The sequence below is a fragment of the Aureobasidium subglaciale genome, assembly GCF_000721755.1.
Source record: "Aureobasidium subglaciale EXF-2481 unplaced genomic scaffold scaffold_4, whole genome shotgun sequence".
Classification (NCBI taxonomy): domain Eukaryota; kingdom Fungi; phylum Ascomycota; class Dothideomycetes; order Dothideales; family Saccotheciaceae; genus Aureobasidium; species Aureobasidium subglaciale.
In genome coordinates this window covers 1,065,563-1,080,437 of record NW_013566991.1, presented here as the reverse complement: position 1 = coordinate 1,080,437, position 14,875 = coordinate 1,065,563, and the positions used below count along the sequence as shown (strand labels likewise).

General features: G+C 49.9%; 7 protein-coding genes across 7 annotated transcripts; 3 read left to right on the top strand and 4 right to left on the bottom strand.

Annotated features, from left to right (window-relative positions):
• Positions 1-710: 710 nt before the first annotated feature.
• On the top strand, positions 711-1,943 carry AUEXF2481DRAFT_27397 (uncharacterized protein; the record flags this gene model as incomplete). Its single annotated transcript, XM_013490832.1, has 1 exon — positions 711-1,943. The coding sequence occupies one exon, from the start codon at positions 711-713 to the stop codon at positions 1,941-1,943; it is 1,233 nt and encodes a 410-aa protein (XP_013346286.1).
• Positions 1,944-2,369: 426 nt separating this feature from the next.
• On the bottom strand, positions 2,370-4,960 carry AUEXF2481DRAFT_564066 (uncharacterized protein). Its single transcript, XM_013491123.1, has 3 exons — positions 4,817-4,960; positions 2,959-4,770; positions 2,370-2,903 (listed from the first exon to the last, which is right to left on the bottom strand). Exons 2-3 carry the CDS (start codon positions 4,711-4,713, stop codon positions 2,796-2,798), a joined length of 1,863 nt encoding a protein of 620 aa, XP_013346577.1. The 5' UTR covers positions 4,714-4,770; positions 4,817-4,960; the 3' UTR covers positions 2,370-2,795.
• AUEXF2481DRAFT_564065 (uncharacterized protein) lies at positions 4,961-6,735 on the bottom strand. Its single transcript, XM_013491122.1, has 3 exons — positions 6,558-6,735; positions 5,251-6,448; positions 4,961-5,163 (listed from the first exon to the last, which is right to left on the bottom strand). Coding segments are annotated over exons 2-3 (1,176 nt in total). The 5' UTR covers positions 6,425-6,448; positions 6,558-6,735; the 3' UTR covers positions 4,961-5,161.
• Positions 6,657-8,414, bottom strand: AUEXF2481DRAFT_86934 (uncharacterized protein). The gene is made up of 4 exons (XM_013491018.1): positions 8,406-8,414; positions 7,728-8,353; positions 7,447-7,674; positions 6,657-7,398 (listed from the first exon to the last, which is right to left on the bottom strand). Exons 2-4 carry the CDS (start codon positions 8,012-8,014, stop codon positions 6,939-6,941), a joined length of 975 nt encoding a protein of 324 aa, XP_013346472.1. The 5' UTR covers positions 8,015-8,353; positions 8,406-8,414; the 3' UTR covers positions 6,657-6,938.
• Positions 8,415-8,610: 196 nt separating this feature from the next.
• Positions 8,611-10,500, top strand: AUEXF2481DRAFT_86933 (uncharacterized protein; the record flags this gene model as incomplete). Its single annotated transcript, XM_013491017.1, has 5 exons — positions 8,611-9,261; positions 9,320-10,004; positions 10,057-10,260; positions 10,325-10,462; positions 10,487-10,500. The coding sequence occupies 5 exons, from the start codon at positions 8,611-8,613 to the stop codon at positions 10,498-10,500; spliced, it is 1,692 nt and encodes a 563-aa protein (XP_013346471.1).
• A 1,345-nt stretch (positions 10,501-11,845) lies between these two features.
• AUEXF2481DRAFT_46303 (glycoside hydrolase family 5 protein) lies at positions 11,846-13,060 on the top strand (the record flags this gene model as incomplete). Its single annotated transcript, XM_013490933.1, has 3 exons — positions 11,846-11,868; positions 12,062-12,701; positions 12,752-13,060. The coding sequence occupies 3 exons, from the start codon at positions 11,846-11,848 to the stop codon at positions 13,058-13,060; spliced, it is 972 nt and encodes a 323-aa protein (XP_013346387.1).
• AUEXF2481DRAFT_37633 (uncharacterized protein) lies at positions 13,005-13,745 on the bottom strand (the record flags this gene model as incomplete). Its single annotated transcript, XM_013490913.1, has 2 exons — positions 13,149-13,745; positions 13,005-13,096 (listed from the first exon to the last, which is right to left on the bottom strand). A coding segment is annotated over exon 1 (266 nt), but the record flags the coding sequence as incomplete, so codon positions are not given.
• Positions 13,746-14,875: the final 1,130 nt, after the last annotated feature.

The following is a 14,875-nucleotide window of genomic DNA, read 5'->3' as shown; positions in this document are numbered from 1 at the left end:
GTTGCATCTGTGACCTTATCATCTTGACACAGAGTGAACATGTCGGTCTGGCTGACGTTGAGGCTGAGTCGCGAGCTGTCTCATTTCCTATGGATAAATACTAGTCTAGCTTGGCGGTGGGGTGTACTATACGAGTCTGGGCAGAGCATCGAGTGTAGATGAGACAGCAAAACACAGGTTCCTGTCAAGGCCATCGGTCAAGATGAATAAGACGAGGCTGGTGTGAGTCTCGGTATCGTATTGTAGACCTTGGGCGATTCAGTCAGGTGGGGAGGGTAGGCGTTGTGGAGAGAGGGCTGAAGGCTGAACGGTCGGCGCTATTTTTGGCAGCAACCGGAGGTCGACGATGTGCAGATCGTCGCAATGGCAAGCATGTGGCAGGTGAGATGGAGCTCGGATTGCCCAACGACGGGTAGATGGCTCCTTCTGCAATATCGCATGCAAGATTGACCATCTCCGAAGCCTGCACCAACCATGCCCGCCATGCACAAGACAGCAAGAGCAACAGCGACACGCAACTGACGGTTCCTTGAAGCTCCGCGTCGACTGTGCATCACTAGTAGACCGACGGCTGTCGCAAAGCAGCACTTGACAGGCCACCCTGCTGCACGCCGGACGACGACTAATCTCGACCTGCATAGACTCTTTGTGAGCAGATATCGCTGCAAGATCCACTCGTAGCTTGTGCATCTCTCCTGTCCGAAGCTACCATGTCGGCCCCAAGGCAGCCACCACCTCTAGAAACGTCCTCGCAGCGCACCTTCTTCGCCAACAACAGCAACAGCATGCACACGCCATTGACCCCGGACTTTGATGATGTTGAATCACCCTCGCTGACATCTGGAAACGCCCTCGCCCGCTTCGAGTTCGAAAAGCCTGCGGGCGACAACAGACAAGGCACAAAGATCTTGATGGTCGAGTGGGAGGATGATGACCACACCAAGCACATCCCCGGTCAGTGGATCATCAGTTGGGAAGGCAAGAAGGCTGCTGTGCTCGCTTCCAACGCCGCTGATGGCTCAAGGGAAGGGCTCCGCCGGCTGTACTTCTTGTTGTCCGTGGCTGAACGCGTGCCGGGCACAATCACCCTCACCCTACACCCAGAGGATCAAGAGTCGGAAAAGACCATCTGGCGCACACACCCACTACCAGCCATCTTCCCGCCCGAGCTGGGAGCTTCGGCTCGTCAAGCTGGCAAGAAGGGTGTCTTGCACACTGTCTGGGCCAAGAAGCGTCTCCACGTGCTGAAGCAAGAGATCCAACACGAAGAACAGTACAGCCCGGAGGGTGTCGCTCTGTCCATGGCTATGCAAGAGCGTGACTGGATCGAGTCGAACTTTGGTGTCCGCACAAAGCCCGCTGGCTTGAAGATTGCCACGACGCACTCGTCGGATCCCTTGAATCTCGGTATGCCTAGTCCAGCTAGTCCACGCAGCCCGGGTCGTGGCCCTTTGCTCGAGAAGATCAAGGGCTTGAAGCTTGATACTGACGCTGCGAGACACGATTCGAATCCACTGAGTCCAGAGGGCTCGGATGTCGCTGTAAACTTCAACACCTTTGCTGCTCTTCACGGTCTCCCTGATCCTACTACTCTTGCCGCTAAGCCCGCTCAACGTGTATCCGAGTCAGGTACAGCTACACCACAGCAACAACCACAACGAAGGATAGCTACTCAACTACCGCCCGAATCTATCCTCGCACAGCAAAGACAACAGGGGGGCAATAGTATGGCGTCGCTGGACGCTTTTGCCGCTTCTGAAGCTCCCGTCGACTTCAAAACTACTGCCCAGGCGGCTCCGCCTCCAATCATCAGAAACGAGTCCACAGGTGATGAGGATGATCTGTTTGCTCTACCCTTGAGTCCTCGCAGTCCCTCCGATCAACAGCCTGGCACTTCTGCCTTTTCCTTTGCGATCGATGATGTTGCAAAGTACAAGCAATGACCGGCGTCCGAGGCACCAAAAGCATGCAGTGTGAAGCATACCAGACGATCTATCTCCCTTCTGACGGACGTTTACCTTGCTCGCGTCTATTCCCCTTCTCACCTTTCTTTCCAAAACATGTTGACATGTACCTTCTTTTCTTCTTCTTATGCCCCCTTCACCTTATCAAATTACAAAGATACGCAGCAGTGGTGTTTGTTGGAGTACTATTTCATCCTCTTCTATCTCCTTATTCATTATTGCCATGATTTTGGAAATCACATATAAACATCTACCTGTCCAAGGCTCTCGAATCGAAACGAGAATCAAATCAAGTCAGTTTACCATTTACATTCACTTTGACAATCGGTTCAGTCACGTCGATGTCAAGAAGGAGGGCTCTTGTTTCATCAAGCCATTCTCTGATGTCTCATATGATCTACACGAGCATTGCTGTCTTTAAAGGACTTGTTCTGGAAAGAGGAGTCTTGCCCATATCCGAAATGGTCTAGGAGTATTTTCAACCGAGCACTGAGTTATGGAGGATCATTCGCGAGTATCACTTGGGTTCTTGAGATTGACATGTACACATGTATGAATTTGGTCAGCACAAGATTCAAGTGCGAGGATTGAAATGAAAGAATAAATCTGTAGTTTTTTTTGGGTCAGAAAGAGCTACTGCTGATAATTGTAAAGACTGTGATGGGTCACTCTTTCCTTTTCCAGATACACCTTCTCTGTTTCTGCAAACTCAAAATGTCCGCAGACCAATTTCCTCCATCGCAGCGCTGCCAAAAAGAAAAAACCTGCAACTCATCATCTCTGATTCGCATGTCTGATTCTCATATCTCAGGCTCGAGATATCGACGTCAATCAGAGTCTAGAACCCAACCGTCTAGAAGCCATTGTATCACTGACTTTTCTACCCACTGCTCTAACAGCATTCCTAGCCCTATCATTGAGGGTGAGTGAATCTCTCTCCTGCGAATTGATTAGTCAGATGCTTGCTATCATATTCGAGAAACAAAACACCCACATGTTCTCCTTGGTCCTCTGACACATGTGCGGCTCCGAGTGATGCTTCTTCGTCGTTGAAAGGAGCGATACTGTGGATAGTCTCATTGCTTCCACTGGTATTCCTGCGCATGTCGTCGTTGCTGTTGCTGATGTTTCTGCGCATGGTATCGTTGCTATTGGACAGGTTCCTGCGGATTGTGGCTTCGGAGCGTGAGGTTGCGAGGGTGGGTGGATAGGCAGGGTAGTATGTAGGCCGAGATGTGCTCGGAGAGGATGGGGCGGACGGGGGAATGTCACCCTTGCTATATGCGTTGGTGAAAGGTCTGTGACGACGGCCAAACATGTCGACAGGAGTGATGGTCTGGTCGGATGCAGGGGATCTCAGGTCGAGGGGCAAAGTACTCAGATCAGGGGCTGTGTGGGAACGGCTGCGGTTGCTCTCTGTCTGGAAGCGAAGGGCTTCTTCAAGAGAAGCTAAGGTGTCGGCGACTGATCGCTTTGAATTGTGCTCATCTTCTCTGAAGAAGTCTTGAGCTTCAAGCTCGGCACGAGTTAGAGGATCAAGGTCACGGTTTGGCTTTTCCTTCAAAGCCAGTTGAGCAAGGCTGAGTCTACGTCTAAACTCGGCAGGATCTGTTTGACTGATGTCGTATGTCTCCTTATCGACCATGATCTGAACTGGCAGATTTTCTAGAGGGGGATGGGAACTCAGAGGCTGAGGTAGAGTCTGGATGTGTGTCGATTGATTATTGTTGGACTTTGGGAGAGTTGAACGCCCCTGTGAGATTTGGGTCCATGGAGGTGCATCCTGGTACTTTGAATGGCTTGAAAGTTGATGTTGACTGGTTTGTACACTTTCTCTGTGCTTGCTGGGTATGGCGTGGTTCCTTGAACGAAGTTGCTTCTGCTGGTTGTCTCCGATGGAAGGCATCTTGTGCCCAGAAGCTGCAGTGTTGATGACAGATTTGGTTGTCTGAGACTGATCCTGAGGTTCAATTCTTCTTCCAAGATCACGATCGCGCTGAGAGGCAGTAAGAGGCTGCTTTCGAAGCGATAGCCCATCCATGCCGAAGACATAGTCTGTCACATCGTGTGCAGGTCGAGCAGACTTTCTCTGTTGGGCCTCATGTGTGAAAGACCACGTCTCGGAACCAAGCGCAGGAGATGGCTGAGGAAAGTGAGCCGGACCCAGCTTGCGAGATTTGTCGACCTGCTCATCTTCCTTTCTCTGTTTCTTGATATGCTCGCTACGGGAGGTTGCATGGTTGGTCGAGGGCCAGATCTCTGATCCCAATAGCGGAGAAGGCTGAGGGAAGTGAGCTGGACGTAGTCTCTGAGTCTGATAATATGGAGTCTCCCCGAATCCCTGAAGGAACTGCGAAGTCTCTGGTGACTGGGGGTCTTGGTTAGAGACATCCGCATAGAAGTCTGGACCAGATGCTGGAGTCTCAACCTCCTCATCATATCGCTGGCGAGACAATGTTCGCAGAGGTGGGAAGCAGTCATGGGTCAATCTGTTCGTAACGAAGCCAGCCACTCTGTGATGAATCTGTTTAAGCGCTTCCAAAGGTTGATTGGTCCACTCGGCACGTCCCTCAAAAGGCTCATGGTACTCTTGGATATTGCCATAGTTATCATAAGTCACAAGAACATAGGTCCAATAAGGCTCTCCATCGTCGTAGGTGATACAAGAAAGGACGTGTGCGCCGAACTGTGATCTCATGAACCGTAAATTCTCTTGAAGCTGCAATAGCATGAAGGCCGGATCGTCCATGGCTGGTTAATCACGTATGCTGGAATGGTGGAATTCATGGCAGCACGAGACTGTTGTCTTATACCTGTTATTTTTGCTGTGTGGGCGCGAGATTGTAACGCACCTCCAAAGGAAGGTGTAAACTCCAGTTCGAAGTGGGGAAACAAAAGAACATTCTATGGCGGGAGCTCATCGTGCAGAAAAGAGCTAACAAGTGTTTTCACTCGAAAGCAATCGCCAGAGACGGATGTGGCTTCCATGTTCCAAACCTTCCAAAAACGATCAGCAAGCACAATTTAATCGTCTCGGCACCAAATACACGCTCGAAACTGTCCTTTGAAACAAGCGGTCTTGAGAGCACGAAAGTTCGCCCTGTTCATTATGCGCCCTAAAGTTGTGCACGTGGTCTGTCTGGTATACTCTCCCACGCACTATCGAAGCCAGCCGAACGAACCCATATCGGCTCTGATCCTTCAACAGAGTCAATAGCCATATGACCAAGTTGCAACCACATGTCCCCTTTGATTCTGAACTTTTCGTTCTCCTCATAAGGCTTACAGATTTGTTGTCCATGTGCCAACGCCCTGACCAGTTTCGAACCATGTCCGTCATCCGAGAAGTTCTTGACGCGCTCAATGATGTCGTACCAAGGGTCGATTGCTCCAGACGTCGGTTTGCTAGGTTTGTAATTTGCAATCTCATCCAGGAGGAGATCAGGACACCCGCGTGAGGCATACAAGACAATGTCATGGCGGGCCTTCCACTGCAGAAGGCGGACTTTGTTGACATCGCTCAGCCAGTCTTGTTTGAGAAACGTCGAGAAGAAGATGGAAGCGTTGATGCAGTGCATATAGAAGAAGTCAAACTTGATGGCTTTGTCGCGGCGTTGAGCGGCACCGCTAAAGTACGCGGCTGCATTTGTCATTTCTGCCGTGCGCTCATCAAGTTCTTTGGGGCTGCTAATGCGATATTGAGCAATGATCCCAACCATTCTCTTCATCTCTGTTTTCATTATACCATCACGAATTCGGTTGCCATCGACATCTGCTGCCTTGGCTAGCCGCTTCTCCGCGTGTGTTTGGTCAAGAAGATCGACAATACCCTTTGGAGGTCCACGCAGTGTTTTGGAAAGAGTTTCCGCGCCTTCAAACAGAGGCTTCATCCATGCTCCGTGCACTGCGGCTTGAGCGAGGCCTTCTGCGATAATTGCGGGTTGGTGAAATTCAATTCCGAAGCCCAAGTGGATGATCGGATGGAGAAAGCCGGCATACATGCGAGCCAACATATCGTCCGCTCGTTCGTCACCAGCAAACACGTATTCGTTCAGGACTTGTTGCCATCCTTTCTTACTTATTTCAGCTTGAAAATAGCGAAGGTAGTCGTTGTAGTAGCGTTCTTTCCCTAGATATTTCTTGAAGAGCGAGGGGTCCTCCATGCCCTCGACTAAGGCCGCTTCAACAGGCTGAGGTGGTCGCTGGTAGCTCACATTGTCGTCATAGTGCTTCTGGATCTGTGAAGGGGTCGCGTTTAGAGAGTATATGGTCAGTAGATGATGGGCGATGTGGTTATGGAAACCACCGTTGTTGAAAAAGATATCATGCTTCTCATGGTTCTCCTGTAAAAGATCTGAAGCTCTAGTCGCAGACTCCTGTTGAATATTCTTAATGTAGTAGTCGGGCCATTCGCCAAGCGAAAGGTGTACTCTTGATGCTGTCGCCATTGTTCGCGTCATTCTTGGTACCTGAGGAAATAGGGGCTTGATGTAGGTCAGCTTCTGAAGGTATGATATCTGACGAATCATGAATGCTGCCGAAGTTACGAGTATTCGGTCTGTAGACATCGACGCATTATAAGTACCCACTTACAATATTGCTATGAATCTGATGACCAACAATTCGCGATCTTGTTTGTCCGAGTGACGAGAATGCCAAGCCGGGCGGATTTTGGCATGAACACCGAGAGCTCCGCCCAATCGTGACCTTTATTCTCGTGTACTCGAGCAACGCAGGTAAAGACCATCCTGCCGACACCTTGATAACAAAAGATCTGTTGAATAGCTAGATATCGTTACGGTTCGTGTATTGTTAACGGGAACATAGATACTTTTGTATATACTATGATCAAAGTATAGTAAGAAATAGTTGAGTATTATCTGTGCAATTTGGCAATTATGCTGGATTAATGTCTTTCGTGAAGGCGAAGACTACTGTAGGATATAATCTCCACGCAAATCGGAGTCTTCGACCTTATTTCCTCGAACTTGTTGTTGGAGATCGTTTTGTGCTCGATGTCGGCTGCTTGGAAGTTGTACTTGACGGCTTGACCGTGCTTGAAGATACTGCCTTTTTGGAAGTGGTCGAAGGCTTAACCGTGCTTGTGACAGTGGGTTTCCTTGTGCTAGTCGACGTGACTCTCTTAATACTAGTCGTCACAGGCTTTACTGTTGTTTTAACAGACGTCGCCTTCGTAGATGATGTTGTTTTCTTCGATGTGGTTGTAGCTTTGTTTGATGTTGTTGTAATCTTCTTCGATGTCGTAGTGACCTTCTTCGACGTGGTAGTAGCCTTGTTAGATGCTGTAGTGGTCTTTTTGGACGTCGTAGTGACCTTTTTACTCGTCGTTGAAGCAGGCTTTGTGATTGCGCACTTGCAAAGACTAGTAAGACTCGATGCAGTGTACTTTTTGAACGGCGATGTGGTCCTCGGGCTGAAAGGGCGTTAGATGGAGAAATGATATATGGTAAGGCGAACATACTAAGAGGTGTAGAAAGTGCAGAAGCGCCACGGCTGAGTAAACTGTACGCTGACTTCTGCGCTACACGAGGCTGCAGACCGAGCTACAACAGCAGCCGCTCTCTCTTCAATGTTGGAGCGCCTGCGCTTGCGTTTGCATTTACCACCGGTTGTCACCGGGGAGATACACTTGCAGAGAGTGTCGACCTGGGTCGCGCTGAATTCCATGAATGGTGATCTAGTCCGTACACTGCTCGTTGGATGAGTCGTCTGACATCAGGGCAGAACCACATGCGCACTTACTCTTGTTGCCACCACTGACAGAAGTATACCGGGTCCGAGACTGTACGCTTGACCGTGGCGATGTCTTTGGTAGAACATGTCGAAGCTGCACGTTCGACGACGAGCGGAGAGGATGACACGTACACAAATTGCACAGTTAAGCAAAAGAGAAGAAATATGAACGAACGAGCAAACATCTTGGAGGCCGCAAAAAGAAGGAACGATCTTACAATCCATGTGCTGCACCTACCAGTTATAGCCTCAGGGACGAAGTCCCTGCCAGAGATGCGGCGTTTCACCCGACCCATGCTCAGCTGGCAGAACCTGCAGGCCTGTTGAGATGACAAGACGATCTAGAGTACTGGTTGCTAAACAGGTCTCATGTCCATCAACGGCTTTCAGCAGTCCCTCGACACGCTCTTCGAAGCAAGCACGCGGATTTGACCGTCATGATGCGACTCATGCATAGGAGGTAAATGGTCGACACCGGATCTAGCTATTCATTTGAAGCTCAGCCAGCCACTATGGGCGGGTGCACAACTCCTGTAGGCAGACATAGCATAACGGTGTGAATCTCTTCCAACGGTGGTGGAAATGTGTCTCGGAAACGTCTCAGACGGCAGAAGGAGGTGTGCTGGAATTGCAAGCTAGGTAATTTGCACCATGGTCTTGCTTTACTCGCGTGGACGACAGTCTTACAGGGTTTCTTTGTAGATTTGCGTAAGTATGAAGGACAGGAAGGTGAGAGCAGAGTCCACAGCAGAAAAGATACGAGATCGCCTTGGCAGAATGACGATGTTCAATCATAGAGTGGGCGTCTTTACCGTCTGCAGTAAACAAGCCCTCGCCCAACTCGACAAACGGCTAGATTTCGCCAACATCTTGCTTCGCCACAATCACCATAATGCCATCTGACAAGACGAGATGCCTGTCTTGTCAAGCACGGCATGCCAAATGCACTGTCAGACAAGGTCAAGATGCTTGTGTCCGATGTCAAAAAGCGGGCATAACGCAATGCGCGTTTGAGCCGGCATGGCGGTTCAAGATTTGCCGGACCTCCATCATAGCTACGCAACGCACAGATCTGGTATACGACTCCAAGCAACCATGGGTACCCACCAATCTGGAGCTGACCTTCGTTCCTGAGAATGGAGATGGTTTGGAGAATATCTCACAACCGACGAGCGTCAGACCGAATGACCGAGTACATGAGGTACGCTCCGATCGGGGCCCGTCTACTTCTGAGAATGCGGAAGGGCGAACGAACACGACAACGAATTCTGCCTGGGCCGAGCCTCTTCATAACGCCAAAGGGCTTCTCAATCGGCAGCATGGTCAGTCGTCGTCGTCTGATGTATCCGATCAAAGCAGTATGGCAAGACGAGAATCACCGCCTACCAGTACCAGCCCTGAGCTAGCAGCTGCAGAATATATTGATGCTGGTGCTTCTCATTCCACAACTCCACCAGATTCTCTCAGAAAATCTCTTACTCAACCTCTCACGTATCGCGAACTAGGTCTCGTACAATATTTTATTGTCAAGATATCTCCATGGGTAAGAAGCGCAAAAACAACCATTTAGAGGCAGTGTATGATGCTGACAGCTTGATCAGCTCGATGTATGTGAGGACATACCAACATTTGCTCTGGAAGTACCCTTGAAAGCAACCAAGTCTGCGATGTTGCTTTATTCAATACTGGCGGCGTCATCCCGACATCAAGCTCTGAAAGATGATGCATGGCCAGAAGCCTCGGGATATCACAGCAAGTGTTTGGAGCTGGTCATACAATCACTCTCACGGCCAGAGAGTCATCACGACGATACACTACTGGTGACCATCATCATGCTGCGGTATTATGAGTTGTTCAGCCAAGAAACTTATAGCTCTCTCCACCTGGATGGATTGGCTGGTTTATTGGGTGTCATACCAGACTTCCTCCAAGCTGGAGGCCTAGCAGAGGCAGCCTCCTGGTTGGCGCTTCGACAGGACCTGTTTATTGCGATGACCAGTAAACAAGCACCCAAGTCACGACTAGAGGACTATGATCGGGCCAGTGTGTTCAAACGACGCACCGATCCTGGTGCAGCCACATATGCTATTGTTCTGATATGGGCGAAGCTTTTACGACACATGTACACATCTGATCCGAGTAGTCTTTTCACCACCTGGGACAGTCTCGAAGAAGCCGCCAGGAAGTGGTACGACACTAAAGGATTTGAGCCTGCCTTTCTACAGGATGCAAATTTGGCATCTGACCAACCATTTCCAGTCATTAGCATGATTAGTGCATCATCAGGTACGGCACCCTATTGTCATGCAGTAGATGTGGTATCCTAACTTCCATACAGTTCTTGCGCTCGAATATTACTATACCTTTCGAGTATATTTGAACTTACACAAACCGCTTGATCCCCCACAACCAATAACCAAGGCGGAGAAACGCGCTCGATATCAGACGGTGGTTGGTCCCATATGCTGTATCCTCGGCCTCGCACGATCAAATGCCTGGGTGGAAGACGCAAATTTCCCTGCTTGCCACATCTTAATCACATGTAGGTGAACAGTTCCCTCTTGCAGGCCATCAACAAGTCAATGGCGCATACTAACGTAAGACAGATGGATACTGTATCATGGACCCGCTACAGCGTGACCATGCTCTTCGTTTCTTGGAGTACATCAAACAAAGTTTTGGATACCATACCGAGCGTACAGCAGAGACACTTAATCGCCAATGGGCTGAATTCGACGAGATGGGTGAGTGAACTATATGGCTGGCAGGACCCCATCATTGACATCAGATCCTTTCAAGGTTGATCCCGATTTGCTTACAACCTCGATGGAGGCTGACAGTCACGCGGCTGGGTCAGCAGCTTTCGAATAACTGTAATCACCCCATTTCGAGAACATGGGCACAGGCACTCCTACTGCATCAGATTCGGATTACGCGCAGCAGCACCCAAGTTTCGATTCACTGGATATATAGAGAGATCCGTCGGGAAGCGCAAAAACCTCGTACCTCGCCTTCCCGTAGTGCCGGCTCGCGCGACAACAATCGTAAGGCCGATTTGTTGTCGTTAGAGCCTACGATGTCGAGAAGATTTGCGATCCGCGTCGCCCACAAGGCTGATCGGCACCGGAGCCCTTTTCGACAACGAGCCAAGCTCTTATCGAGTCACGGGGCTCGATGCAAGCGTTCTTACAGTGCTCATAAACCGACCAAGTGTGTGCTCGTCGAAAGTTTGCCCCAATTATACGAGGCGTATGGCAGCGTCGGCGAGTCTGCACTCTGCACTCTGCACTCTGCAACTACCCTTCAGAAGAATGAGGCATGTCTCGGACCGTATAGTGCTTTGCTATTGGTCGACTACATCAGCTCAATGTCCCAAGGACATAAAGCTTGTCTCAACAAAAGAGTCTAGCAATATCGCCTGGAGGTTGTGCAGAAGGCATGACACTTTCTGATGTTGACACAGAGCAACCACGCAGATACTCTCAGTATATGTTTTCGTGATCAGTAAATCTCTTGTGCTTTCTGACAGCTGATGTTACTCTACTGACAACGTATGGATTTCGCGTTGGGCTCCAGTGCCGACAAAATTCATGGCTACACCTTCCCAGAATCAAAGTTTCCATTCTACTCTGGATCCGTACCACACATCAACCGAGTATGCAACAAAACAAACGTCTGCTGCACGCAAAACAATGATTCCGCTGAGGCTCGAACTCAGGACCGCCTGTGTGTTAGACAGAAGTGATAACCAACTACACCACAGAACCAGTTGATATGGGCAAACCCGTTTATCCCGATCACAATCCTTGCTGTGGGGCTTGTGCGAGCATGGAACCTAGGTTGCTGCGCTGCGATCTATCTCAAACAACTACCGTGCCCAAAATTCCCTCGCTTCCCGCATGACCTTCGCAGTCACATCAATTAAGCTCATCTGTTGTGCTCATCATGCAGGAGAGCGTTGCTCATTGAACACATTACGCTCTCGACTCTTTCTCGTGCGTAAGGTCAGTGTCGATCTAACGGACGCGAATGTAACCTGCCCTTCTCGAGACGGAGATCGTCCTCCGTCCACATCAGACAATTAGTGCAGTCGTTTCATCTGCAAGTCAAACCACGCCCGTGCGGATATGGGGAGTAGGGCATCCTCAAGGTAGGCACGACTGACGGACATATAACAAGCTGCCCTTCTTTCCTGCTTCTTTCTTGCCCTGGTTGAGCCCTCTATTAGCAGTTCTCTCCTTGTTCGTTTGCAGAATGCATATCTCTTCTCTTCTTCTCGCCGCAGGCTCGGCGAGTGCTGTTCTTTCTCAGCCTTTGACCCGCCTTGGCCAACGTGCCATCAGCACCTCAGGCAAGCTCCAATTCGTTGGCATCAACGAGTCAGGACCGGAATTTGGTGAAGGCAATATTCCCGGTAAACTTGGAACCGACTACACATGGCCCGATCTCTCCACAATCAGCACGTTCGTCGGCAAGGGCATGAACACCTTCCGCGTGAACTTTTTGATGGAGCGTCTGATACCCAACCAGATGACTGGCTCTCTGGATGCCGCATACCTCAGTAACCTGACTGAGACTGTCAACGGTATTACCAAGCTCGGCGCCTATGCCATCATCGTTCCTCACAATTATGGTCGCTATAACGGCGAGATCATCACTTCTGCTGAAGACTTTGGCACTTTCTGGAAGACGGTTGCGAACGAGTTCAAGACCAACGACAAGGTCATATTTGATACCAACAACGAGTTCCATGACATGTCTACTTCCCTCGTAGCCGATCTTAATCAAGCCGCTATCGATGCCATTCGTTCCACTGGTGCTACCTCGCAATATGTTACCGTAGAGGGCAATGCCTACACCGGTGCTTGGACATGGACGACTAGCCAGGGTACTGATGGAAAGACCAATGGCGAGACAATGGGTGTCCTGACAGATAGTGTCGATGGCAAGCTCATCTACCAGATGCACCAGTATCTTGACTCTGTACGTTGTCCCCACCTCACCATCGTCCCAAAGCTAACATCTTGCATCAGGATGGCTCCGGTACCTCCTCGACCTGCGTCTCCCAAACCATTGGTAGTGAGAGACTCAAGGCTGCAACGACTTGGCTCCGTGACAATAAAAAGATCGGATTGGTCGGCGAGTTCGCTGGCGCTGTCAACTCCGATTGTGAAGCTGCGGTCAAGGATCTGCTCGCATTCGTGGCTGAGAACTCTGATGTTTGGGCAGGTGCCCTCTGGTGGGCTGCTGGTCCATGGTGGGACGACTACATGTTTTCGGTCGAGCCCAAGGATGGTGTGGCGTATAGCACATATGCTGATCTCGTTGCTTCATACGCGTAGGCGTGTGTCTTGGAACCATAGATGGTCGAACATGTTCTGGTCACTATGTGTCAGTCAAAGCCTTTGTACTAAACCATGGAGGAAACGCTTACAAGCTCCAGTCGCCGACGAGTAGTCTGTGTAGTTTGTGTAGGAGCGCTGCATGTGGGCACGTGGCATCTTGTGCATTATAGCAATCTGATTCCTCGCTCTAACTTCTCGCATGTAGCTCGCCTGTGCATCTGATGGTTTGCTATCCACTGTCGTGCTGGTATCTCCGTAATACATCTTCCCTAGTCCTGCTATCGTGACGGCAAACAGTGCACAGCCCAGAAGAACGAGTAGGATGATCAGCCATGGTGCCATTTGTGCCATCGTTGCGGATATTCTTGGTATAGACTGTTGACTTGGGAAGGGGTTAGAGATGATGGAATGCGACTCTCGTCAGTCAAGCGTGCGATGGGTGCTACTTAAGGAGGCATCCTTTCTGATACCAAGCCATCCATCCTTCTCAATCGTACATGTCGGTTATAATTAGTCCAAACATACATGTAATGGCTAAGGGAAAATCCAAGCCCGTTGTCTTATATCTACACTGTTTATCACGCCCCTTGCTGAAGCAGCACATGCGCCCTTCCTTCACTGGCAGATTTAACGAGGTGGCCAATAGGGAGTAATCCCCAGACGAATCCTCCACGGTTTCGACTGCATGACGGTCAGCTTGGCAGGCACGAACGCTTGCTAGGGCTTCTTTTAATCAACTGTCAAACGCGTATACTCCCGCTTGGCGGGCTTGGGCAGTGCTACATTCCTGCTTGTCGGGCACAACGTCTGATTCTGTTTCCTGAGGCTGTGCAGGTCATAGTCGACTGTGAGAGGTCCAGGAACCTCGTAGGATCTGAAATAGCACACCAGGCAGCGGCTTCTTTGACAATGTTGAGCTCATACGTCCGTATAGCATACGATATTGCCAAATTGATCATCGCTATCCTCGTACGAGAGGATCTGTTTCTGATTGCCATGAACAAACAGATAACGTCGCGATGGACTATCGCGAGAGCATCACTTAGACAATCGTATTCGTATACTAACCATTGCTTGGCAAGATTGGGTCTCTAGGCAAGCAAGCCCTGGTCTTTACTGACCTGTATGCCGACAGTATATGGGGTGTCCGGTTATGTGCCTACACAACACAAGCGAAGATAAAAGCGCAACGGCCGGCGAAAAGTGAAGCCACCGCTTGTGCTCCGTGCAAAGTCGCCAAGGCTGCTTGTGCAGCCACATCTCATGCATAACTTCAGGCTTCAAAATTTTCGCCAGAACAAAAATTTTGCTCTCTCGCTCCACCACCGGCTACTGGCAACAGTATGCATACCATCGGCAAAATGATGTTGATGAGAGTGGGATTTGAACCCACGCCCTTTCGGACCAGCGTATTGGAAGAACCTTAAGCTGGCGCCTTAGACCGCTCGGCCATCTCACCATTTATTGGAACCAGGCTCGACCTAGATAATTTATGGTTCCGATCAATGCTGTATCGAGGCTTGGCTGTGGGCACTGACCACTAAGTTATCCATGACATCGACATCGGCCCGAGACATGAGCGAAGCAAAGACAGGGGAGCTGGAGAGGATCGAAAGGAATAGAAGACCATAGCGCGGCCGGGAGCTACAGCAATCACAAGCTGCAAAGGCGTTGATTGTGTGCAAGATGTACAGTGTAGTGTGTATAACTAGTAGATGTATAATCAGGTATGTGTTGGTGTTGTTGTGGTGCAGGATTGCGTTGCCCACCCAGATCAAAGACAAACAAAGTTTTGAGAACAGCGACGACAAT

Excerpts from the sequence above, each read along its gene's own strand:
- AUEXF2481DRAFT_564066 (XM_013491123.1), bottom strand. The coding sequence starts at position 4,713 with ATGGACGATCCGGCCTTCATGCTATTGCAGCTTCAAGAGAATTTACGG. Across the intron at positions 2,904-2,958 it reads CAGAGGACCAAGGAGAACAT|GAGAGAGATTCACTCACCCT; the intron begins GTGGGTGTTTTG and ends ATCAATTCGCAG.
- AUEXF2481DRAFT_564065 (XM_013491122.1), bottom strand. The coding sequence starts at position 6,424 with ATGACGCGAACAATGGCGACAGCATCAAGAGTACACCTTTCGCTTGGC.
- AUEXF2481DRAFT_86934 (XM_013491018.1), bottom strand. The coding sequence starts at position 8,014 with ATGGGTCGGGTGAAACGCCGCATCTCTGGCAGGGACTTCGTCCCTGAG. Across the intron at positions 7,675-7,727 it reads TGTCAGTGGTGGCAACAAGA|TGTACGGACTAGATCACCAT; the intron begins GTAAGTGCGCAT and ends TCCAACGAGCAG. Across the intron at positions 7,399-7,446 it reads TGCACTTTCTACACCTCTTA|CCCGAGGACCACATCGCCGT; the intron begins GTATGTTCGCCT and ends ACGCCCTTTCAG.